Raw genomic sequence first — 26,587 nt, 5'->3', positions numbered from 1 at the left:
AATGTGGTAGTGTCTGAGCTTTAAACCACCAAAATGATGAGTGAGATATCAAAAAAGATTTGATGAAGAACATTAAATTATAATTACTTGTGGTATGAAAACTAAAGGAGGATTCAAATTGAGAAGGTATAGTATGTAACAATTATTTTTAGATAAGGTAAAGTACCACTATAAAAAACTGGAGGGAGAAGAGAGGGTACGTACAAAATTTTTGTAAAACTCTTCGTAGTAACTATATTAGTGTATTGATATTAATACTCAGTCTGAGGTTTTTTTTTTTTTTGAGACTGTTTAATGTTGGATTAAGTGAGTAATCATTGGGTGTATTCTATTGCCCTTGCATATGCAGGATTTTCAATGTGAAAAGAAATAAATGTAATACTCTAGAGGTTAAGTAAGGAAAACTGATAATTCTGAGTTTTACTTGGAAGTACTGGCATGAGCTCATTAGGTATTTTATGTTACATGGATAAATACACACAAATATGTTTATTTCCTAACTATGACCACTGAAGAGGAATAGGGGGAATAAAAGCACCCATTTTATAATCTTGGAAAACTGTTCCACCTTAAAAGAAATCATATCTTTCAGGTGGAATTGTTGATTCTGTGTCTATGGCAAGAAATGTACAAGGTGAGCTAGAACATATGTCATACCAGATAGCAAAGAATCTGTTACAGACTCTAGGGTTATTTTAATAAGCCTGGAGAAATAACTTCAGAAGCCTTTCTTGGTTCAAGAATGGAAAGCAACTCATCAAGTATGTTTAAATCCTTGAGTTCATGATGATACTGTAGAAAGGAAGTGGTCAGTTTGAGAGGATGATAGGGAACCAATTCATCATTACTCCTAATTTGGTAATACAGGAAAAGAAGCAATTTATTTTCCCTTTCCTACGTGAATCTACCAGTAGCTAACAAAACAGTAGATATGGGAAAGCTGTTCCCACTAATATGTGAAAAATAAATGATATAATTAGAATATCAGCATTTTATAACTTCCAGTGAACTATTGAATCTAGGCGGTAAACATCAATGGCTGCTAACATCACAGCCAGAAAAAGAATAGACATTATTTGCCTCCTGTTGGAAGAAAAGTGCATCATCTTTCATTTTGCCAAAAGTATCAGTTCAACATGAGTCTGATCGAACTTGGAATTTGCAGGAGAAACAGAGGACAGAGAAACATATTCAACTGCTGTATGAGTTTGCATCAGTGGATATGGACACAGAGATCAAATACATCCCAGGTTCTTCAACAGATAAACTGTAAAGAATGATGATGGAACCTGTAGATTAAAAGAGACTGAAAAAAGAGGGTTGAGGAAGGATGAATGGGCTGAGCACAGGGTTTTTAGGGAAGTGAAAATAATTCTGTATCATACTATAATGATGGATACATGTCATCCATTTGTACAAATCTAGAATGGACAACATCCAAGACTGAACCCTAATGTAAACTATGGACCTTGGGTGATTATGATGGGTCAGTGTGGTTTCATCAAGTGTAACAAAAGTACCACTCTGGTGGGGGATGTTGATGATGGAGAAGACTGTGTATGGGGGTAGGAGGTATATGGAAAATTTTCTGGGGCACCTGGGTGGCTCAGTCATTAAGCGTCTGCCTTTGGCTCAGGCCATGATCCCAGGGTCTTGGGATCGAGTCCCACATCGGGCTCCCTGCTCGGCGGGAAGCCTGCTTCTTCCTCTCCCACCCCCTCGCTTATGTTCTTGCTCTCGCTATCTCTCTCTCTCTGTCAACTAAATAAAATATTTTTTTTTCTTTAAAAGAAAATTTTCTGTACATTCTCTTCAATTTTGCTGTGAGCCTAAAGCTGCCCTAAAAAAATAAAGCCTTGAGACTTAAGAGACATAGGAAATGAAAAACAATAGGTCACCAATCTAAACTTTTCTGTGGATGCACACTCAGCTAATAAAACTAAAAAGTAAGGAAGTGATTACTGTAAAGTCAGAATAGTGGTTACTTTTGAGGAGAAAGAAGGGTCGTGAAGAGTTTTCTGAGGTGGTTAGCAAATTTCTTTCCTGATTTGGGTGAAGGTTACAGGGTGTCTGGGTGAAGGTTACAGTAGTTTTTTCTGTATCAGCCTTATTTTATAAAAAAAAAAAAAAAGGTAAAAAACAAGTTTCTTGAAGCTTCTCAGCAGATAAAGGAAAATGAATTACCAGCACACGTTGGAAAGGTGGAAACTTAGGAGTTCTTTGCAAGAAAATGTTTTCATCAGATTAAATTTGAGGAAAAAAATTTTCACATGTAGTCACTAAGGGATGTAATGTATTTTAAAAATGCAGTTTTTGTGTGTATGTTATTTTAATTAACTTTTTATTTTATGTTATTTTAATTAATTTATTTGTGTGTAAATTTAATTAACTTTCCTTTGGTGGTCTCTGTTTAAAATTGGGGCATAATACGGTAGAGGTAATTCTACAAACGATTAAGTTAATGTTATTCGAGATAGAAATCTTTTGGAAGTTAAGATAAGGGTAGACCTTAGAGTACCCAGGGAAAGAATAAACTCTCTATCCCTTAAACAGTCTTCCTTCAGTCATCAGTGTTTTGATTTTTGCTTTTGATAAGAGCATGTAGCAGACCACAGTACCTAGTACTTATGAGGTGTCAGTAAATGTGGATCAGATGATATTATTTATTATAGAAGAATAATTGTATGCTATTCTTTATGAAAATGGTGCTTTCAATTAGTCATCAGCAACGCATGATCTTTTTAGCTGCTCTTCCAGTGATAATGGATTTGTCCTTAAACTTCCACACTTTCTGAGTTCCTTTTGAGAACACCAATGCATTTGTCAAAAAGCCATACAAATACTTGAAAGATGCAGTTTGGTCTTGGAAGGAGTAAGCCAATTGATCATCAGTTGAGAACAATATCCTTAACCTTAGATTAGATCTGTTAAATTCTGCAAAGAAATCTCACACAGAAGTAAAAAAAGTGTCTTAACCCGTTCAGTTCTGGGAAAAGCTACATAATTGTTGATTTCAAATCTGAAAAACCCACATGAGCTGTACGATTTCCATTATGAACTTCAAAGATTCATTACTGCCCCTCTTCCTTTAAAGAAAATAAACAACAGGAATTTATAGTGTATACTTATTTATATTTGTATATCTCCTTTCAAACAGTCTTCATATAAGCTGTGGAATGTAGTTTTAAGTATCAGTTGCTTTTGGACACAGATAACTCAAGGCTCTCATATGTATTTCCTAACATACATTAATACTCCTAAACACTATCTGTGCAGAAGGTACATTACCTGTGAGACTGTTATGTGCTTTGTGAGATAATAAAATTCATAGTTCATTCATCTCCAGTTGCAACAGTGGGAAGACTGCAATATTTATCTTTGGGAAGACTACAATATTTAGTTTTTAAGAAAAAAGTTATCAGCGGGCGCCTGGATGGCTCATTTAATTAAGTGTCCAACTCTTGATCTCAGCTCAGGTCTTGATCTCAGGGTCGTGTTGGGCATGGAGCCTGCTTAAAAAAACAATTATCAATATACAGTTCACCCTTGAACAACATGGGTTTGAACTGCACAGGTCTACTTACATGCAGATTTTTAAAAAATACAGTACAATAAATGTATTTTGTCTTCCTTATGATTTTCTGAGTAACATTTTCTTTTCTCTAGCTTACTTTATTGTAAGAATATAATATATAATACATATACAAAACATTTGATAAATTGGCTCTTTATGTTATCAGTAATGCTTCTGATCAACAGTAGGCTATTGGTGTTAAGTTTTTGAGGAGTCAAAAGTTATGTGTGGATTTTCCATTGCGTTGGGGGTCAGTGCCCCTAAACCCTGCATTGTCAAGGGTCAACTGTATTGTTAAGGTGGCATTTCTCCCTAAAATGATCTGTAGATTCAATACAGTCTCAACAAAAATTCCAAAGGAGTTTTTGAATGTGTGTGTGTGCACATGCATGTGCACACGTGTGCGCATACTTTTTTTTAATGACAAATTGGATCTAAAATTTGTATGGGAATGTCTAGAACCTATTAAAATAGTTCAGTCGATTTTATTAAGGTAAAAAAATGTATGTCATCTTTCAACTTGATTTCAAGATTTACTGTAAAGATAGAATAATTAAAACAATGAGGTATTAAATCTAAGGATAGAGACCAGTGGAACAGAATAGAGTTCAGAAACAGCTGCACATATAGTTAACCGATTTTAAAGTAGATATCAAGGGTGTAAATATGCTATTTTAACCTGCCTTGACAGATACTGAAGAAAAATAATAAACTTTAACATCTTGAGAGAATAATTAAGGCCTTTTTAGAAAATAATTCCTAATAACTAGAGTCGGGTTTTTAAGTTAAGGTTATTAAAGAACACTTTGTTTTGTCAGTGTTATTCAGCAGCAGTAGGAAATGTGGGGGAATGGTTGGAGGCAAGTCTAGGAGGACGGATAGGAGCCAGATCATGTGGGTCTAGTATTCTAAGATAAGGCATTTGGAATTTTATCCTGAAAAGTAGTAGGAGTCATTGGAGATTTTCAAGTAGCAAACTGACCTGGCTAGATTCATCTTTTAGAAATCCCAGTTTGATAGTTGTATAGAAAATGGTTTGAAGATTATTTGTAATTAGTTCACTTCCTTAAATCTTCCAGTAAATCATCATTATTCTCAGGTGAAGTACAAACTCTTCATTGCGACTTAAATGATCTAATTCCTTTATCTCATTTTAAAAAATGTTCTCACCATTTCCTTCCTTGCACACTAAGACCCAATCCTGATAAACTACCTGTAGCTCCCTGAAGATAGATCTGTGATAACTCCTTTTTCTGCTTTGAATGGCTGGTTAGATGGAAGTGCCATTCCTTTGAGATGGATTCAGAAAAGTAGGATAGGTTCTTTTTTCTTTCTTCTTTTAATGTAGGAAAAGAGTAAGGTTGAGTTCAGCTTTAGACATGTTTGCAGTTGAGTTGCTTAGAGAAAACATAGTTATGAAATCTGGAGACCTTTGGATCTATGAGCCTGCAGCTCAGTAGAGCAGTCTCACAGGGCGATATAGATTTATAGTAATTATCAAGTTAATGGTTATTAAAACCAGGAACTCTAAACATAGGGGAATTTTGTATCAGTACTAGAGACTTAGGCAAAGATAACAAAATACCAGAAACCTTGAAGAATTTCTGCAGGGTTCAAGATTGAAGGATGTCCCAATCTGACTGAGCTGTTGTGTGATTAACCATCCCTTTTTGCCTGGGTTTCAGGAAACCCCTCAGACCTAGGCAGACTGACATGTTTCATTACCTACTGAACTTGTGAAGAATCTACTTCCCAAAGAAGCAAGTTGAAGAGATTTGCCCAAATAAACAATAAAACCACAGCTCTCCAGAGGTGATGGCTAGAGTTGAGGGTGATGATGAGGAGGAGGTGGGCTAGGGTGAAAGTAGGCCTCATCTGGATTCTGTTAGCACTTCTGGGAGACATACCAGGTACTGAAGGACACGTATGTTATGGCAACCATACTTGACGTGATTGAGCATGTTAGGCAAAGATCAGAGGTGTAGTTAAAGCTGGCTGTGAATGAGCACAATGGTGTCGGAGAATAAGCAGACTCAACATATATTAAAAGACTTCCTGGTGCTACCAGAAACATGCAAAAAAAAATACATGAATATGCTATTATTGCTAGCCTCAAATCCTCCTCTCCTCTGCATGATTTGATTTCCAAATTAAAGTAAAACTGCAAATTGAAAATTTATTTACCTTCTCTCTTCTTGATCTGAAAGCCTGGACCAGGACTTTTTAGGCTGTAACAGAATTGATCTCAACTTCCAATAAAGTACAGACCTTCCTCTGAAATACAAGCAAATAGAAAAAAAAACAAAAAGGCACACAAGAAGATACTACAGTCCAAAGAATGACCTGTGTCAAGGAATCAGAGCAGATGTCTTCCTGTAATCTCCTGTAAGACAGGGGAGAAAAAAATTATCAGAGTTTAAGAGGACACTATACTTGCAAATAGAGTAAGTAGTATGAAAGAATACATTTAAGATCAGTAAAAACAATGATAATAAAGAGCACGATTGTTTAAAACAGTTTAAGCATTGAGGACTAAAAAAAAACAAAAAAATAAAATCAGTGGAGTAGAATTTAACCTTGAGAAATTCTCCCAGAACTTGGAGAAGCAGAGATGAAAACGATGGAAGAAAAGATGTGAGGTCTGGAGGTTGATGCAGGGGTTGTTCATGTGTTACTGCAACAGAAAGATAGGACATATGTAAAGAATCAAAATATACTATTTCCAGTGCTCTTTCCGAAAAAGTTATTTGATATGCTTTAGAATTAAAATGTAGAGCTTGAGTGAGGAAGTCAGATAATTAAATATTTTTGAAGAATGAAACCAGTTAAACATGGAGTTAAATCTAGTAATTGCTGTTAATGTGCTTTTAAAACTTAGACCATGAGATATTTTGAAATAGAAAATTAAAAAGTATATAATAAATATGTAAATATCAAGTGTTAATAGTAAAAATGAGAAATGATGATGGGATGGTTAGATGAGGAAGAAGGACCTGCAGGAGTAAAACCATCTTAACGTCTTACCTTATACATGGGGCTATCAGGAGATACTGCCTATTCTTGCAATTGATAGTTATCTAAATTGGATCAAATATGACTTAAAAACAAAGATAATTGAAATTGAGTAAAACAGTTTGTATATCCTCCAGATCCCTAGAGACAAAGAGAGAGCACATAAACTCAATCTAGTGGGAAAAGTCCATGAAAAAGGGGAAAGGGGGAGAGTAAGGAAAGAATAAAAATGGACAGCATAAGAAAGAGTAGGATCTAGCAGTTATGCTGTTAAATATAGATGCAAGATATAGATTCTATAATCTGAATGTTGAACAATATCCATTTTTAACCATACTGCCCTATTGTGAAACATTTAAGTTGTAATTTTTTACTTCTATAAATATTGTTGGAATAAAGAGGAGCCTTATGAATCTGAATCTTTGATTACATACTTAGAATTAATTACTAGAAGTAGGATTTGTATATCAAGGTACATAGAGATTTTAAGGCCATTTTTTTTTCATGAAATGATTTTAATGATTTCTACTGTCACACAGTGTATGTCTGAATCTCTTACAATTTTTTTTACATTAAGAAAAAAATTTTATCCATTTTGAAATTTTAAAATATATTTTATTGTATTTTTTCTTTACTGGTAAAAGCAAGTATTTTCCATAGTGTTAATTATAGTGGATTCTCATTATTCATGGTACTTAATTCTTTAAAGTTGCAAACACTCAGATAGTGAATACAGAATCAGTGCTCTTGGGAAATACAGAATTAGATTCCTGCTAGCTTGTGGTCAAAACATTTTCATCAGCTGATCATTTCATAATCTTTTTAATGTATGTTTCTGCTTAAAAACATTTTAATATATAATGTTGAGTTTTAAACAATATGGATGTTTAAATTATAGCACAATCATTCAATGTAGTGTTATATAGCCATCAAAAATAATGTGAAAGAAATGTTTAATAACATGGTGAAAATCTTTACAATTCATTGTTAAATGAAAACAGGTCATTATGGTGCAGTAAATGCCACAAATTTACAAAAACTCATTTTTGTAAAAAAAAAAATAATCAAGATGAGAGGGAGAGTTGGAGTCTTTCAAAATAACCATTTTTCTCAAGGCAGATTAACCACTGTTGAGGAGAAATAAGGACTTTGGGGCCTTGCATATATTCCCAGTGAAGAAGCTGAGTAATTAGGGATGCTAAATGCTCTTTATTCTTGGCTTAGTGCAGGTACCCCCATCATTTCTTGGTTTGGCTCAGCTTTTTTCTTTCTATCCTTCAGGGGCTATGATTTAGAGCAAATGGATTTTTACCAAATTTTATCTTATTTATTTATTTTTTAAAGATTTTATTTATTTATTTGACAGAAAGAGACACAGCAAGAGAGGGACACAAGCAGGGGGAGTGGGAGAGGGAGAAGCAGGCTTTCCGTGGAGCAGGGAGCCCGTTGCGGGGCTCGATCCCAGGACTCTGGGATCATGACCTGAGCCGAAGGCAGACGCTTAACGACTGAGCCACCCAGGCGGCCCCAAATTTTAAATTCTAAACCTTGTTGTTTAGTTGGTTTCCTGTTGTACCTTAACTATTATAAAAAGAGAAACCAATTTTTCCATTCCTTGATGTTTGGGAATTGCTTGTATTTGTATATATACATGTATGTATTGTACACATGCTTTAATAAAGGACTAGAAAGATGTTCTTTTCATTTCTCTTTCCAAATTTTTATGGGGAACATACATGTATTTCTTTATATAATCAGGAAAAAATAATTGCTTTGGAAAAAAAGTAAATACCAGATTTTGATGAAATGGTTTAGATGCCTTTAATGTTTATCTTTTCTTTCTACTCCAGATATAGTATTAACTTTACTTCTGTCTGGCCTACCTACAGTCTTCTTGAACACAGTGTAGTTCCTTCATGTGAGGCCCAGTTAGATGTATAAGACACTATTCAAGTTGTTTATCCACTTTTAAATTATTTATCTTAGTTGTAAGAGTTTTAGGTATTCTGGAAACACTTTTTTCATTGCATATATGATTTAGAATTATTTCCTTTCAACTTGTGGCTTTTGTTTTTATTTTCTTGTTGGTGTGTTTTGAAGCACAAAAGTTTTTGATTTTGATAAAGTGTAATCCGTTAGCTTTTTCTTTTGCTAAAAGTGTTTTTGATGTCTTTAGAAATCATTGTCTAATCTGAAGTCATGAAGATTTACAACTATGTTTTCTTTCTAAGAGTTTTATTGTTTTAACTCTTACATTCAGATTTATGCTGCATTTTCTGTAAGGCATCTTACACTCTTATGTCAAATGTATTCTCAGATATTCAGTTATTTTTTATGGTGTTGTGAATGAATTATTTAGTTAATTTCAATTTATATATTCTTTTAAGATGCCATATCTAAATGAGATCATAGAATGTTTGTCTTTCTCTGACTTATTTCACTTAGTATAATGTCCTCAAGGTCCATTCATGTTGTTGCAAGATTTCCTTCTTTTTTTTTTTTAATAGTTGAATAGTATTCTGTTGTACATATACACACCACATTTTCTCTATCCATCCATTTGTCCATGGACACTTAGGTTGTTTCCATGTCTTGGCTACTTTAAATAATGCTTAGTGAACATGGGTGTACAGATAATCTCTTTGACGTAGTGATTTCGTTTCCTTCAGATATTTACTCAGAAGTTGAATTACTGGATCATATGTTTCTATTTTTAATTTTTTTTTTAAAGATTTTATTTATTTGACAGAGCCAGAGAGCACAAACGGAGGGAATGGGAGAGGGAGAAACAGGCTCTCCCCACTGAGGGAGCCTGATGAAGGACTCGATCCCAGGACCCCGAGATCATGACCTGAGTCGAAAGCAGATGCTTAACCATCTAAGCCACCCAGGCGCTCCTCTATTTTTAATTTTTGAGGAACTTCCATACTGTTTCCTACAGTAGCTGTACCAATTTATATTCCCACCATCAGTGCACAAAGATTCCCTTTTCTCCACATCCTTGCCAGCATTTGCTATCTCATGTTTTTTTCTTGTTTTGTTGTTGTTGTTGTTGTTAATGTGTGTCTAGCCCTGTGGAAAGGTCTACTGGGGGGCCCATGGTGGAGCTGATTTATCATTTTCCTTGTCCCCATGAGGAGGCTTCTGCCTCTTTCCTCGCTGTCCCCCATGGCCTGGGGCTAAGCTTTTTTCCCATTTGAAAAGATTTGAGATTCTGTCTGTGGAGTCCCTGTCTGGGTGAATCCAAAACAGAGATCGCTGAGGGTGAGCATTTGGGACAGTCATCAAATATATAGGAAGCCCCACTAGGTTCAGGCAACTTTCTAGGCACTGACCATGACCATAATCCAGTGCACAGAGCAAATAACATTGCTGCCTTCCAGAGGTCCATTCTGGTTGGGAGTCAGACAGTCACACAGTGCAGCCAATGTGACATTATCCTGCCTCCTTCTAGATATGGATGAATCTTCCTTCCCTTTTTTTTTTTTTAATCGAACAATCTGACATCAGTTTCAAGTGCACAACATGGTGACTTGACAAGTTTATACCTTATGTTATGCTTATTACAAGTGTAGCTACTGTCTATCACCATATAATTCTAGTACAGTACCATTGACTATATTCCCTGTATGCTATCTCTTGTCTTTTTAATGATAGCCATTCTAAGAGGCATGAGGTGATACATCATTGTGGTTTTGATTTGCATTTCCCTGATGACTAGTGATGTTGAACATTTTTTCACGTACCTGTTGACCATCTGGATATCTTCTTTGGAAAATGTCGTTTTAGGTCTTCTGCCTCATTTTTTTTTTTTTTTTAAGAATTTATCCATTCATTTGACAGAGAGAGCGAGAGAGGGAACACAAGCAGGGAGAGTGGGAGAAGGAGAAGCAGGCTTCCCATTGAAAAGGGAGCCTGATGCGGGGCCCGATCCCAGGACTCTGGGATCATGACCTGAGCTGAAGGCAGACGCCCAACGACTGAGCCACTCAGGTGCACCGGTCTTCTGCCTAATTTTTAATTGGATTATTTGTTTGTTTTTGATACTGAGTTATGTAAGTTCTTTGTATATTTTAGATATTAACCCCTTAGCAAATACATGATTTGCAAATATTTTCTCCCACTCTGTAGGTTACATTTTTATTTTGTTGATCACTTCTTTTGTTGTGTAGTGCTTTTTAGTTTGATGAAGTCCCATTTGCTTATTTTTGATTTTGTTGCTAGTGCTTTAGATGTCATATCCAAAGAATCATTGTCAAGAACCATGTCAAGGAGCTTTTTCCCCCTATGTTTTCATCTAGGTATTTTATGTTTTTCAGCTCTTAGATTTAAGGTTTTAGTCCATTTTGAGTTAATTTTTGTAAGTGGTATAAGATAGGGGTCTAGTTTCATTCTTTTACATGTGCATGTCTAATTTTCCCTGTACCATTTATTGAAGAGGCTGTCTTTTCTCCACTGAGTATTCTTGGCTTTCTTGTCAAATATTAGTTGATCGTATGAATTTCTGTTTTTTTTTCATTGCTAGTATATATAAATGCAATTTATTTCTGTGTGTATATATATATTTTAAATTCTTTAGTATTTTCTGTTTTTAGAATCATGACACTTATGAATAATGGCAGTTTTACTTCTTCCTTTCCAATCTAGATGCCTTCTTTCTATTCCTGTTTTGATAGTACTGACTAGATCCTCTGTTACAGTGTTGAATAGAAGACATCCTTGCTTGATCCTGATCTTTGGGGGAAATCATTAATTATTATTATTATTTTTTATTATTATTATTATTTTGCCATTGAGCATGATCTTAGCAGTAGGTTTTTTGTAGACACCTTAATGAGGTTGAGGAAGTTTCCTTCTATTTCTAGTTTCTTCACAATATATACCGTGACAGGTATTATATTTTGTCTAGTGCTTTTTCTGCATCTATTGAGATGATCATGTGATTTTGTTTTTTATTTTGTGAACATGATGAATTACATTAATTGTTTTTAGTTGTTAAACCACTCTTGGATTCTTGGGGTAAATCCCATTTGGTCATGGTTTAGAATCCTTTTTAGATGTTACTAGTGTCAGTTTGCTGACATTCTGTTGAGGACTTTTATGTCTTTATTCATTAGAGGTATTGGTCTGTAGTTTATTTTTCTTATTCTGTCTTTGGCCTTGGTATCAGTATAATACTAACCTCATGGAATGAGGTGGGAAGTTCCTCTTCCTCTATTTTCTGGAAGGGTATGGGATAGATAGTATTTCTGCTGTAATAGTTAGTAGAAGTCATTAGTGAAGTTATCTGGGCCTAGGGATTTCTTTATGGGAAGATTTTAAGTTATTAAGGCAATTTCTTTAATTGTTCTAGGTCTTTAGGGTTTTTTAAAATTTCTTCTTGAGTCACTTTTTTTTCTTTTATTATGTTATGTTAATCACCATACATTACATTAATTTTTGATGTAGTGTTCCATGATTCACTGTTTGCGTATAACACCCAGTGCTCCATTCAATACATGCCCTCTTTAATACCCATCACCAGGCTAACCCTTCCCCCCACCTCCCTCCCCTCTAGAACCCTCAGTTTGTTTCTCAGAGTCCATAGTCTCTCATGGTTCATCTCCCCCTCCACTTCCCCCCCTTCATTTTTCCCTTCCTACTATCTTTTTTAATTTTTTTTAATTTTTTAAATTTTTTAAAATTTTTTTCACTTTTGTTAATTTGTTTCTTTCTAGGAATATTTCCATTTTGTCTAGGTTGTCATAAAGTTATTCATATCTCCTTATAATCCTTTTAATTTCTGTAAGGTCAATAGTGATGTCCCTCTTATATTCATGATTTTATTCACAAATTTCCCAATTTACTTCTTATCTCTTTTGGGGTCCCAGTCTACCTAAAGGATAGTCAGATTTGTGGATCTTTTCATAGAATCCACATGCAGTTTTACTGAATTTTTTTCTCTACTGTTTTTGTGTTGTAATATTTCATTGATCACCACCCTAATATTTTTATTTTCTTTCTTATGCTAGCTTTGCATTTAGTTTGCTCTTTTTTTCCCCTAGTTTCTTAAGCTTGAAGCTTAGTTTATTGATTTGAGATTATCTTCTTTTCTAATACAGGCCCTTAAGGGGTAAATTTATAGAATTTACCCTAAGTACTGCTTTGGTGGTATCCCATACATTTTTTAATAAATTTTTTATTTGTCATATTTTCATTTCCTTTTATCTGAAAATATTTAAAAGAATTTCTTATGATTTCTTCTTGGACCCATTGCTTATTGAGAAAACATTAAGGAAGAATTTAGAAAATTCTCATTTGTGAATTTCTCAAATTTTGTTGATTTATTAATGAATTCTGTAGTTCTCAGAGAATACACTTTATATGATTCAGTCTTTTTTTTTTTTAAGATTTTATTTATTTATATGAGAGAAAGAGAGAGCGCACGTACGAGCACCCTAGGACCATGACCTGAGCCAAAGACAGGCGCCCCTGATTCAGTCTTTTTTCAAATGAAATGAGATTTATTCTGTGACCTAGTATGTGGTCTATCCTGGAGTAGATTCCATGCATACTTTGAAGAATGTATGTTCTCCTGTTACTGGATGAGAATTTTCTTTAGAGGCTAAATTGGTTGATAATGTTCAGATTTCCATATCCTTGATGATTTTCTGTCCAGTTGTTAAAAAAAAAATTTATTTTTAAGTAATCTCTATACCCAATGTGGGGCTCAAACTTACAACCCCGAGATCAAGAGTTGCATGCTCTAGGGGCACCTGGGTGGCTCAGTCAAATTTAAGTGTCTGCCTTCGGCTCAGGTTGTGATCCCAGGGTCTGGGATCCAGCCCTGCGTTGGTCTCGCTGCTCAGCGGGGTGTCTGCCTCTCCTCTCTCTGCCCCTCCCCCCACTCATGCACACTCTCTCTCAAGTAAATAAGTAAAATGTTTTTTTAAAAAGTTGCATGCTCTATCAACTAAGCCAGCCAGGCATCTCATTTCTGTCTAGTTCTATACTTCTGTGAAAGTAGGATGTTGAGTGAGACCTTGGACTGTTAATGTTGAACTGTCTATTGCTCTCTTCACTTCTGTCAGGTTTTTCTTCATTTGAGGCTTTGTTTTTTGTGTATATGTTTATAGTTGTATCTTCCTGATAATTTGAATCTTTGTTATTATAAAATGTGCTTCTTTACCCTTGTATATTTTTTGTCTTAAAGTATATTTTGTCTGATAGAGTCACTCCATCTCTCTTAATGGTTACTGTTTACTGTGACCTTTTACTCTCAGTTTGTATCTGTGAATATAAAATGTGTCTCTTGTAGACAGCATATAGTTGAATCTTGTTTTGTTTCACCCAGTCTAACAATCTTTGTCTGTATATAGAGAGGTATTTTTTTGAAAAGGAAAAACTATATATTTAAGGTGCTCAAACTTTTGCCTTTTTTTTTTAAAGAGATTTTATTTATTTATTTGACAGAGAGAGAGGACGCACAAGCAGGGGGAGTCGCAGGCAGAGGGAGAGGGAGAAGCAGGCTCCCCGCTGAGCAGAGAGCCCAACTCAGCCTCGATCCCAGGACCCTGGAATCATGATCTGAGCTGAAGGCAGAGGCTTACCCGACTGAGCCACCCAGGCATCCCCCAACCTTTTGCCTTTTTGATTGAGGTGTTTATTCACATTCAGTGTTATTAATGATATGGTTGGGTTTACATCTGACATTTTGATGTTTGTTTTTTCATATCTGTTCTTTTCTGCCTTCTTTTGTATTAAGTATTTTCTTTTTGTTTTTTTTTAAGATTTTATTTATGTATTTGACAGAGAGAGACACAGTGAGAGAGGGAACACAAGCAAGGGGAGCGGGAGAGGGAGAAGCAGGCTTTCCGCTAAGCAGGGAGCCCGATGTGGGGCTCCATCCCAGGACTCTTGGGATCATGACCTGAGCCAAAGGCAGACGCTTAACGACTGAACCACCCAGGCACCCCTTGTTTTCTCTTTTTTTTTTTTTTTAAGATTTTATTTATCTATTTGACAGAGAGAGACACACAGAGAGAGGGAACTCAAGCAGAGGGAGTGGGAGAGGGAGAGGGAGAAGCAGGCTCCCCTCCTCCCCGGCAGCAGGGAGCCCAACGCGGGGCTGATCCCAGATCATGACCTAGGCTGAAGGCAGACGCTCAACAACTGAGCCACCCAGGCGCCCCAAGTAGATATTTTCTAGTAGATAATTCCTTTGTTGATTTGTTGATTTTTTTTTTTTTTTTTAAGAGTGGGAGAGAGAGTGTGGAGGGGCAGAGGGAGAAGAAGAGAGAATCTTAAACAGGCCCCACGCCTAGCACATAACCTGTCTCGGGGCTTGATATCACACCCCTGAGATCATGACCTGAGCTGAAATTAAGACTCGGACACTTAACTGACTGAGCCACCCATGTGCCCCAATTTTTGAACTATATATTTTTTTAAAGATTTTATTTATTTATTTGACAGAGAGAGACACAGCGAGAGAGGGAACACAAGCAGGGGGAGTGGGAGGGGGAGAAGCAGGCCTCCTGCTGAGCAGGGAGCCAGATGCGAGGCTCGATCCCAGGACCCTGGGATCATGACCTGAGCCGAAGGCAGACGCTTAACGACTGAGCCACCCAGGCGCCCCTGAACTATATTTTTGAAAATAAAACAGTTTTAGTGTTTATTCTAAGGGTTGCAATATGCATTTTGTTTAAATCGACTTTATGATAATACTGAGTTAATTCCTTTATAGAAATTTTACTCTAGTGTGTCTCCATTCCCTCTCCCTTCCTTTTTGCTGTTATTGTCATTTATTTATTTTTTAAAAAAGATTTTATTTATTTATTTGACAGAGAGAGACCGTGAGAGAGGGAACACAAGCTGGGGGAGGGGTAGAGGGAGAAGGAGGCTTCCCGCCAAGCAGGGAACCCGATGCGGGGCTCTGGGACCATGACCTGAGCTGAAGGCAGATACTTAATGACTGAGCCACCCAGGCGCCCCTATTATTGTCATTTATATTACATTTCTATTATAACCAATATCATGTTATAATCATTATTAGTATGACCTTACATGTTTTATAAGGGTTAAAAAGAAAAAAGGAGAAAGCATTATATAGTCTTTTTTTTTAAAGATTTTATTTATGTGAGAGAAAGAGAGTGTGCACTTGCAAGAGAGCATGAGTGGGGGGAGGGGCAGAGGGAGAAGCAGACTCCCCTGCTGAGCTGGGAGCTGATGTGGGGCTCTATCCCAGGATCCTGGGATCATGACCTCAGCCTAAGGCAGACACTCCGCTGACTGAGCCACCCAGGTGCCTGGAGTCTTTTTGTATTAACCTACATATTTGCTGTTTCTGGTACTCCTTAATTCTTCCTGAGGATTTAAGTTACCATTTGGTCATTTCCTTGCTCCAGGATAATTCTGTTCTCTCCCCTGTCCTTTGTATTTCATATCTTTTATTTTTAAAAAATTTCTTGTCCTGGCAGCTTGCTTTCTGACATTTCCTGACTCTGATTCCTTTTCCCACTTTTTTTTGTGCCTTATTTTTCCATTATCTCTCTTGTACCTATCATTCTCATTTTTCATTCTGCTTCCAGTAATTTATCCTCAGTATGGGGCTTTGTCTGGAAGGGAGCCCTGGAATGTCAGCTTTGAGAGTTCACAGTGGGTTAAAGTGCACTAGCCCTTTCAGCACCAACCATGAATTCACTGTATTCACTCATTCTTGGAGTGGCCAGAACCCCTCCTAGTCAGCTGATGTTCTCATATTTGTTTGCCCTACATTTCATTGTTACCTATCTTGTGTGTTCTCCTGTTCTTAGGTCTCCTGAAGGCCCTGTTTTTTCTTTCTGATTCCTCCTGCAGAAGTACTGAGGCCAGTCAGGTCTTATGGCTGTTAGTAGTTTTCCATACCTTTTTGGATTTTGTGGTAATATTTTTTTACTTAGCTCTGTTGTGAATGTTGCCGTGGGTTTTTGGTTTTGCTGCCTCGTGCTTTCATGTGGAGGGCTTGTGGAGATTTTCCAAACCTTTGCTGCTACCACTGGTAGCAGTGGTATATATATTAGGTGTTATAACAGCTTCACCATATAACAATATATTAGGTATTATAGCAGCTTCACTACGATGAGGGAAACTCCCTTCCAAGGTTAGGTTCACATGTCAGAATTCATGACAGTAGTGCTTTGGTAGGACCAAACAAAGATTTATTACCCACACAGGTGGGGGAATTCTGAAACAGGGGCAGAGGACAGCTTTCTGGGAAGAGGTCCAGAAACAGAGAAAGTGAATACAAGTGCACAGGTGTTCTATAAAGGATAAGTCCAATTGGTGCAGAATTTGAAAGAGGCACCCACCAAGCATGGAATACGAAAGAGGTAGCAAGTGGCTCATGTACTTGGGGGTATTGGTGGGATTGAGTCCTATCAGTACACTGCTGAAAATGACAGACACAGGGAAGGGATGATACTCAGAGGTTGTCAGCACTAAGTCAAAGTATCAACGGCGGTCTCAGTTTTTTTCCATTGGTCTTCATAGTACAGATCCATTTTTTAACTCCTGTTTTTATGACATACTACTGAAGGAACTGGGTTTTGATCTTGCCTGCCATTTTGTTTTTGGTACCCATGATCAACTCCTCCTTGAAGAAACTTATGTTTTCAGGGAGAAACCAAGAGGTGGGCCTACTTAGTAATCCCAACCAGAGAGATGAAAGGTGAAGACTATGTACAGTTATCTCCATTTTCAGAAACAAGTCACCATTGCTTGGATGAATCAATAAATACCAAAGAATATGTTAAGAATGAGTGATAGCCTTCTTAATTCTGCTTTTTGTTCAGCTCTGTTAATTACATATGTCATTTAGATATTTAATTTTATCAAGCATTTACTGAGTGTCTAATCATTCCATTTAATTTGTATATACAGTGTTGTGTGAGATCTTGGGAATATAAATAAGTCAGAGTCTAGTATTTACTTGATTCTAATACGACATGGATTTTAAGAACTTTTTATTGATTTACAGACTAATACAGGAAATGTACACCTCAGTTGTAAACTGTTACCCCATCTCAGGGATATTAAAATATTGAAAAATATATATCCTAAAATTGAGGGATTATTTGTGAAATGTTTATTAAGTACCAAGCATAATGCTGAATGCTTTTGCATATATTATCATTTAATCTTTACAGTAACTCAATGGGGATAGATTATTATCTTTCATTTATAGATAAAGAAAATAAAGTTTGCAGAAATGATGTAAGTGGTAAGTGTCAGAGGGACATTGAACTCAGGTCTGTCTGATTTCTTACCAATATATAAATGTTTGTAGTCAGTATATAAAGTGAGTGTATCTTTTAGGAAGGGATTTTGTTGTTCCTGTTTGTTTTCCTGTGTTTACTTCAGAGAGTGAATTTTAACTTTTTATTTAATAATATATAAAGGACTTAGAAGGCTTTTTTTTCTTCCCAGAGTTTTTCAAAGATTTGATTATGGAATTTGTAGTTATTTAGGGTGGTTAATGAAATGCTAAGTCATTTATTACTATTCTTCCTTTTTCAGTTGTGTTACTTCTTTCTCGGCAGCTTTTCAGAACTCTCTTACCATTACTGAATTTTGGTAGATTTTAGTGTGAAATATGTAGACCTATTTAAATTTGGATTTAAACTATGATTTCATTCCTATAAATAACATAAACACTTTGGTAAAAGCCGTTCATTTAAAAAGTGGAAGAAACCACCTCAGAAGTTGACATTGTGACAGTTCTTTTGGGGAAATGAGAAGGAAAAGTAATCTGCTAGGGGAAAAAGAAGAAAAATGAGAGGAGAGAATTGTGGTGATGTGGGCTGGCAGAGTAGGGATGAGTGTCCAAAATAGAAAATTTGTTCGGTAAACTGGTCATGCTAATCTTGTATTCAGTTTTTTAAAAATCGGGCCTGAATTTAAAACACCTTAGGCTAGGACCATTCCATGTACAATAACAGATATTAACTCTGCTTAGATAAAAATTATCTTACTGCTCTTGAATTTAATTTAGTATGCTGGTGGTCTCTTCAGTATTTTAGATCATCAAGTGATGTCCAGGACCTAAAAACTGGATTATCTTCTCTAAAATATGTAATGTTCATTTCTCTTCAGTTGCTTATACTTTCCATTCCTCCCTCCCAGTCTATTTATGAAAATATTATATTTGACATTAGATAAATATCGAGTTTTTTTCTTGAATATTATTTTGGAGCAGAACATGATTTGTTCATTATTCAGGAATATTTACTAATAACTCTCCACGACACTGCAAAGTTCTGTGGTTGAGCACTAATCAGGCTCTCTGCCTTTCCTTTCATATAGTATGGATTACTTGTGAGATTTTTGGGTCTGCTTTGTCTCATGAACATTGATGCCTGTGGCAGCACTTGTTGGTTTTTTTTTTGCTACCTGACTTGTGGAGATTAAGTAACCATATAGCAGAAAGCAAGCACAAATGATTCTTTACCAGAGCTAGACTGGGGTTTGCAGAAAGAGCTCCACCAGGACACCTTTTTTAGCCTCAAGTATATGTTTTTACTTTCACTTACCAAAACCATATGAGACGATGGAAGAAACAGGCTCAGATTCTTTTTTACACATCAAGAAGGGGAAAACCTATTGCAGATATAAAACTACTTCACAGTGCCAACTTTAAACCTTGGGATTTTTCTTTTTGCCCACCTGTCTTCTAACAACATGAATTTTGTGGAAGGATGGAAGATGTGAGTCCAGAGATGGGAACTGACAGCAGTGCTAATACTTGAGCCTTCTCTCTGCTAGTTTGTAATGAACCTGGGGCCTGTTGCCAAGTACTTGGTTGGGAGTTTTGGACACTATGAAAATACATTCAAATTTATCACATGACTTATTTTTCATAGGTGTGTTTGACCTTGAGATATGTGTTACTTGGGATTTGTGTGTGTTATTGTGGAAAACAAGATGTTTTAATGGGCAAAATCAAGTTTCGATAAAAGAAAATTTAGAAATGTTTGAGTTTTTCTGTTTTTGTTAATAGGCAGGCAGTGGTTAAAGGTTCCCTTCCACATCCTTTTGCCTTGACATTATTTGAGGACACATTGTACTGGACTGACTGGAATACACACTCCATTTTGGCTTGCAACAAGTACACTGGCGAGGGTCTGCGTGAAATCCATTCTAACATCTTCTCTCCCATGGATATACATGCCTTCAGCCAGCAGAGGCAGCCAAATGGTAAGTGATCCTGATTTTTAAATTGCAAGTTGGAATAGCTTTAGCACTCAGATGTCTGGCTTTAGTGAAGGAAGGAGCAGAGAGGCCATATCCAAAGGTAGTAGGAAGGCATAAAACATGGGGAGAATGTCAAAATATAATTCAGGTTAAATGGCAGCCTAAACCATTTGTACCTTGTTGTCTATCACTGTTGGCCACCTCAGCCCTTTGTTGTTTGGGTCTGGGGTTATGGTGGCTGAGAAGAGAGAAATAAAATAAGAAATTGAGATAGCTAAGCTTATACACAAGTGCATTTCTTCTTTATATTATTTCTCTCTAATGTGTTTTTAAAAACAAACAAGCACTTTTCTTAAATAGAAACCTCTGTGAATCTAACTGGTGAATTTAAGTACCTTAGGTTGCCTAATAAAATACCTGCTTTTTCTGTGCATACTCCCCCCGCTCCCCCCCGCCCCCCACCGCCCTTTTTCTTAGTTTTGCTTCTATTTTTGGTCAACCTTTGCAGTGACTTGGGCTTCGGCTGCTGGCAACAATTTTGTAAGAGAGGAGTAGAATTAGGTTTAAAAGGAATATGAGAATGTTAAGTGTTTGGCACTTGTATATAAATAAATGTCTGGCATGTGTCTAAGTATATTTCAGATTGTATTCCATAGCCAAAAATAAAGGGTATTTGGATTCTGCATTGCTTTGTATTAGCTCTATCCATTTAGGGGGAGGTAGTTAAATAATGAATATATTATATTGGAATCTGATGATCATGAGTCCATAAAAATGTTTTTAAATGTATGTGTTGCCCTTTTGTAAAAGTATTGTATGAATTTTTTATTCTCATGTTTAGCCCTTAGGAGAGAATTTCCCTGTTTGTTTTTTGCTTTTGTTTAATGGCACTGTTGATCCTTTATATTTTATTAGTTTCAAAATTCGCAGTTATCATTGCTTTGTCTTTCATATTTTGTTGGTCTCCATCTTATGTTGATTTTTTAATGAATATTATTTAAATCCATCCCTTTCCAGTGTTTTGACAAAAGTACTAATTAATCTCTGCTTCTCAGTTTTTCCTCTTAATCTATTATGCGTATCTTTTCCATGTTAATCTTTCCAAAGTGGATTTTTCAACATTCTAATTACTTTTCTTGGCTTTCAGTGCCCTCCACCACAATTTGTTCCCATTCTCTGTGCTCACTCAGCTTTAGCTCTTACTAGTCAACAGAAACCTTAATATATCTAGTTAGATTATTTGCCTTATTATCTCTCCCAATGTACAGCCTCCAAGCTTTTATTCATACAGTTTTACCACATTTGAAATGTCCTCCTATCAATTTTTCCTATCCTTCAGAGGTCCTTTCATGTCCTATGTCCCCCATGAAAGTTTTCTTCTTTAATCCTTAGTGATTTACTTTCCATTTGACTCTATACTTATTGATGGTCTATCATGTGCAAGATAGCACTTAGTTTCATTGTTTTCTAGTTAATTTTGGCATACTGACTAGATTGTAAGCTCTTTTAGGGCAGGGGCCTCCGCTTTATTTCTTGTGTATTCCTCTTTGGGTACAAAATGCTAAGTCAGTTCTCACTGATTAATTCTCTTCCTTGCAAATGGTTTGGTAGTCAAGCACCTGGATGACATTTGGTAATAATTTGGTTTATCGCAGTTGCTCATGTTATGGTTGTTAACCTTTGTGTACCTAGAGTGAGGGAGGGCATCCATAATCATTGGTATTAATCAGTGTGATTTATATTTGACAGCTACAAATCCATGTGGAATTGATAATGGCGGTTGTTCCCACTTGTGTTTGATGTCTCCAGTCAAGCCTTTTTATCAGTGTGCTTGTCCAACTGGGGTCAAACTCCTGGAGAATGGAAAAACCTGCAAAGATGGTAAGAAGATGGTCTCCAAGAAGGAAAAATTTCAGATAGCAACTGGAATTCTTTATGATTTATTTTGTTTCTCTATAATAAGCTCTGTAGGTTACAGTGTTGGGGAGACCAGTTGCTTAATCTTTGTCTTCACAATCAGTTCTATAACAGGGGTGTTTTTTGTTTTAGGGCATCTCTTTAATACTGTTTTATAAGTTATTTTAGCATTTTAACTAAATCTTTAACATGCTGTTTTTGAAAAAAATTAGGTGCTATTTCTTTTTTATGTAATGTCAGTCATTGATATCACAATTGATTCTTGTGAAAATATTACTTTTCTTAAAGAATTTATTTTAAACAGTTGGTAGCGTTTGTAAATAAAGGACCTCTGTGCAAGGAAATACTGTTTACTAAACTTTCAACTATAACGACTTATCATCGGGTTGGTATATTCCTAAAAAATTATTGAATGATATTTTTAATTGCTTTTTAACAACAGAGAAGTGCTTTCAGAAGAAGAAAAAAAATTCCATATTCTGTTTTTAAAGCAACCTCATTCTGTGCTTAACCACTGCCTCTTCTCCTTACTCTCTTAATTCCCTATAGAAAGAGGGCATATTGGAGAAATATGTTGATTTAGGACATTTCAAGGGACTTCTGGTTTGGGAGAACACCAGTTCTTCTCTTTTTCTTCTTAATGAGAATATTATTCTTCATTCTTACCGCTACCGATCACTATCTGGTTTTCTAGCCACCAGCAAGACCTGGTAAGAAAATTGTTACATTTAGCAGTGGCTTCTTTATCTAACTCTGAAAAGCAGAAGCCTTTATTTCAGAGTGGGTTAGTGAGTTCCTGGCAAGGGGGTCAGGGAGTCAGAGAGATGGAATTGACTGGTGTACAGGTTATTTGTCATGAGTTGGCATTGATAAATTATCCTCATAGTCAAAGGTGAAGCTGGCTGACTCTTCTTGTCAGATGGTTTCCATGGCAAACAATAATTTGGTTTCAGTTTAAAACAAAAGGTTTTTGTAATGTTGCTTTTTTGTTTAAAAATGTAGCCTGACTTTAAAACATAGGATTTAATATTTTAGCAGTAGTGGTTTGTCTACTCACTCACAGCAGGGCAAATGTACATGTTTAACTAGTATTTTGAATTTTAGCTGTACATTTTACATGTAGTAGCTTGAAGTTAACTATTCTGTTTTGATCACCTTGCTCAAATTAACAGCTTCACTTTCTATGACTTCTTTGTTTGCAGAGTTTTGGGGCTGGCTCCTCTTGGTAGTTAGCAGAGGCAGCGAATGGTACAAAGTTACTCCTGCTTGGTGCCTGCTGTGGTATTTAGGGCTGTATTTTCTCTAAGATCGAGTTCATCTATACTTAGTCCTTGAGTCAAAAAGCTGTTGTTGAGAGCTTTACTCCTCTTCTCAGTTTTTTCAACTATAATTCCGGATTGATGTGAAGCTAAATGCCAGTATTTTCTTTTAGACTCACTTCTTTGGGAATCTTTTTTCACTCTTTCAGATGTCAGCTTGCTTACTATCTTTTATAGTTAGATGATTTTACTGGTTCTTTACTTGAACATTAAAAAATAAAAACAAAAAAAAGATTGAGCTTAATGTCCTCATTCTTAGCTGTCTTTTTATTGAATACTACTTTGAGTTAAAAACATTTCATAAATAAATCTGATTTAAAACTCAGTGAAATAAAAATTTGAAGGTGTTTCTTTTCTAATGATAGTAATAATATATTAGCTAATATTTATCAAATACTTATATGTTCAGTACCTTTCTGAATTTTACATGGATCTTATTTAATCCTCACAGCAACCCTGTGAGATATAAATGAAGAAACTAGAGAGATGAAGTTTTGCCTAAGTTTGTATAGGAACTTGAATCCAACAGTTCTGTCAGATCTACAACTCTTACTCTTAACCATTATGTTACATTTATCTGATTCCCTCTCTTTGCGGCTGCTTTTTCCTTCACCATAGCTCTCTCTGTCATTAATTATGTCAAGCATTGCCCTATAGTTCTCTTTGTTAAGACAGCTTAACTGAAATATAATTTACGTGTTATAAATTTCAGTCATTTCAAGTGTACAATTCAGTGGTTTTTAACTAATTTACTGTTGTGAAACCATCACAATCCAATTTTAGAACATTCTCATCAAACACAAAAGATCTTTGTCTTGGATTCATTTACCTTTGTAAACATACTTCTCAAACAAAGGACCTATATCCTGTGTCTCCTTCTTCCTTTAATACTCAGCTACTCAACTTCTTAGTCATTACGTAGTCACTCTTCATTACACCTTTAAGTAGCTGTTATTAATTTCAGGGGCTATATAACAAATGAACCAGAGAAGGAATCAAAACTTGATTTGGAGAGCTGAACCATTATAGAGCTTGATCTCATAGTCAAGCTATTCCTGGTTCACTATGTTACTTTCCATTTCCACCCTAGATGGACCCTGAGTATCCTTTTATACTCCTTTACTTTTCAATTCCTGAAGAAGTTCTGCATTCTTTATTTAGAGTGACTAAATTTTGCCTGTGGTTTTGAATTTTTTCTTCATTTATCTCACTTTATTGTTCTAGGTGCCACTGAATTACTGCTTTTAGCACGAAGGACAGACTTGAGACGCATTTCTTTGGATACACCAGATTTCACAGACATTGTTTTACAGTTGGAAGACATCCGTCATGCCATTGCCATAGATTATGATCCTGTGGAAGGCTATATCTACTGGACTGATGATGAAGTGAGGGCCATACGCCGCTCATTCATAGATGGATCTGGCAGTCAGTTTGTGGTCACTGCTCAAATTGCGCATCCTGATGGCATTGCTGTTGACTGGGTTGCCCGAAATCTTTATTGGACAGACACAGGCACTGATCGGATAGAAGTGACAAGGCTCAATGGGACCATGAGGAAGATCTTGATTTCAGAGGACTTAGAGGAACCCCGGGCTATTGTGTTAGATCCCATGGTTGGGTAAGAAGCTCTGCTGATAGAAAATTTTGCCTGGTGTTTCTGTTTTCTACAGGTTCCTGAAAACATTGACAAAAACAATATGAAGTATGTGTTGGTTTTCAATAAACAGCTCATCAGTGGCTGTTCATTTTTAGAACATAGTGATTGGAATAAAATCTCAAGTTAAAGAATTGCTAATTTTTTTTCCTTGACTGTTTTGAATACTTTTTCTAAATTAAGTCAATGCTTGCTGACTTGGGTGTTAGCTACAGATTTTGCTGAGGTTGCATCATGACCATGAAAAATGTGGAAAGAAATTATTTTCAGAACTCTTTCTTTTCCCCTAGAAGATTTAATTTCATCCCATTTTTGATTCTTCTAGAATGATATGGTAAAGGATATATCTAACTTTTTATATCCCAAGTTGTGTGAATGACTTGAATTTTTTTTGGGTCATAACACTCTGACCGCAGTTTGGGGAAAAACACAGCTTTCTGTATACTCACCAATGTTATTTGTTACTATGAGATTCATTCTAAGGGTGAACATAGTGACAAATTATTACACTTCAGTGTATATCAGTGCTTGGAGCCACTTAAACTCCCAGGAACCACAGCAATTACTTAGCACTACAGAAAGAGTTATTTTGGGAATTCAGTTTGTCATCTGAATGTTACTACTGGGATAGCCTTTTTGTGTCAGAGATGAGAAGCCAGCAAGAAAAAGTGACTGGGGTGTCTGGCTGGCTCAGTCAGAAAAGCATGCGACTTTTGATCTTGGGGTCATGAGTTCAAGCCCCATGTTGGGTGTAGAGATTACTTAAATAAAAAGTTAAGAAAAAGAGATGACTGTTAGTGGGAAGGAGCACAAAATATTTTGAAGAAACATAACTAAAAGTGGAATCTCATTATTGGAAGGCATTTTTTATGATCAGTTCTAGAAAACACTGATCTGAAAATTTCCTACAAGCATGTATATACTGCTATTATGTCTTAAACATAAATTTTGAGTATGTTTAAGTCCTGTTTTTTTTTCCCTTCCATGGTGTTAACTGATACCAGTGTAATGTGAGTGGTGGACCTTTAGAATATCTGAAGGTTACAGTTTATTATCTGTTTTTAGCTCATTTTCTGTATACTTCTATAGGTACATGTATTGGACTGACTGGGGAGAAATTCCGAAAATTGAGCGAGCAGCTCTGGATGGTTCCGACCGAGTAGTGTTGGTTAACACTTCTCTTGGTTGGCCAAATGGTTTAGCCTTGGATTATGATGAAGGCAAAATATACTGGGGAGATGCCAAAACAGACAAAATTGAGGTTTGTTCTTGCTTTTTCCTTTTAAAACCAGTTTTATAATGGTTTTTAAGTTGATGTTAATTTGATGCAGATATTCTTGCTTCTTGTCTGGGGTGCCAGAGGTATCTTGTACGGAAATTTTATCCAACTTTCAGGATGCTAGGGATTATGTAATCTCTTCCACTGAACCTCCTAAGATTTCTGAGCTATATTGGCATGAGAAATGGATATTCCTCTATTTCCAGTCCTAAAAGCTTATGTGAGTGATTTTCCTCATTATGGATAAAGCCACTGTATGAATTTCCTAGAGACAGTTTCTGTACAAATCAAATATTATACTGGCAGAGCTGGTAGTTCTGTCAGGAGAACAAAGCCCATATGTGCATGTATAACTTTTGTTGTCACTGGTGTTGGAGGCAGGTGGTGGCATATATTCAGTATTAAGGTGGTTACATGCAAACAGTTTTTAAATTGATTTATGAGCTGTGTAGGAGAAAGATTAATTCATCAAAGCTTGGGGGAAAATATTTACCATATGGTAGAATTAAGTTGTAGCAATCAGGATAGAATTATGGTGGAAACAACCAGTGGTGAATCACAATAAATCAGTGGTTTATCATAGTGCTTTGTAGATGGCATATACCTAGATGTTGAATATG

General features: G+C 36.0%; 1 protein-coding gene across 2 annotated transcripts in view; it reads left to right on the top strand.

Moving 5' to 3' along the window:
* The window catches only part of LRP6 (LDL receptor related protein 6), a 171,342-nt gene that overhangs the window by 72,758 nt on the left and 71,997 nt on the right, over positions 1–26,587 (top strand). Inside the window, exons 2-6 of one of the 2 annotated variants that reach the window (XM_081821238.1) lie at positions 14,039–14,224; positions 19,602–19,798; positions 21,545–21,676; positions 24,256–24,652; positions 25,778–25,949. In XM_081821238.1, the coding sequence (XP_081677364.1) occupies positions 19,759–19,798; positions 21,545–21,676; positions 24,256–24,652; positions 25,778–25,949 (741 nt within the window). In that variant the 5' untranslated portion in view covers positions 14,039–14,224; positions 19,602–19,758. The remainder of the gene's footprint in view (positions 1–14,038; positions 14,225–19,601; positions 19,799–21,544; positions 21,677–24,255; positions 24,653–25,777; positions 25,950–26,587) is intronic. The other variant, XM_006733076.3, reaches the window with a different exon arrangement.

Source organism: Leptonychotes weddellii, chromosome 5, assembly GCF_054177405.1.
Source record: "Leptonychotes weddellii isolate Sample4059 chromosome 5, ASM5417740v2, whole genome shotgun sequence".
Lineage (NCBI taxonomy): Eukaryota > Metazoa > Chordata > Mammalia > Carnivora > Phocidae > Leptonychotes > Leptonychotes weddellii.
This window is presented reverse-complemented; position numbering and strand designations above follow the sequence as displayed.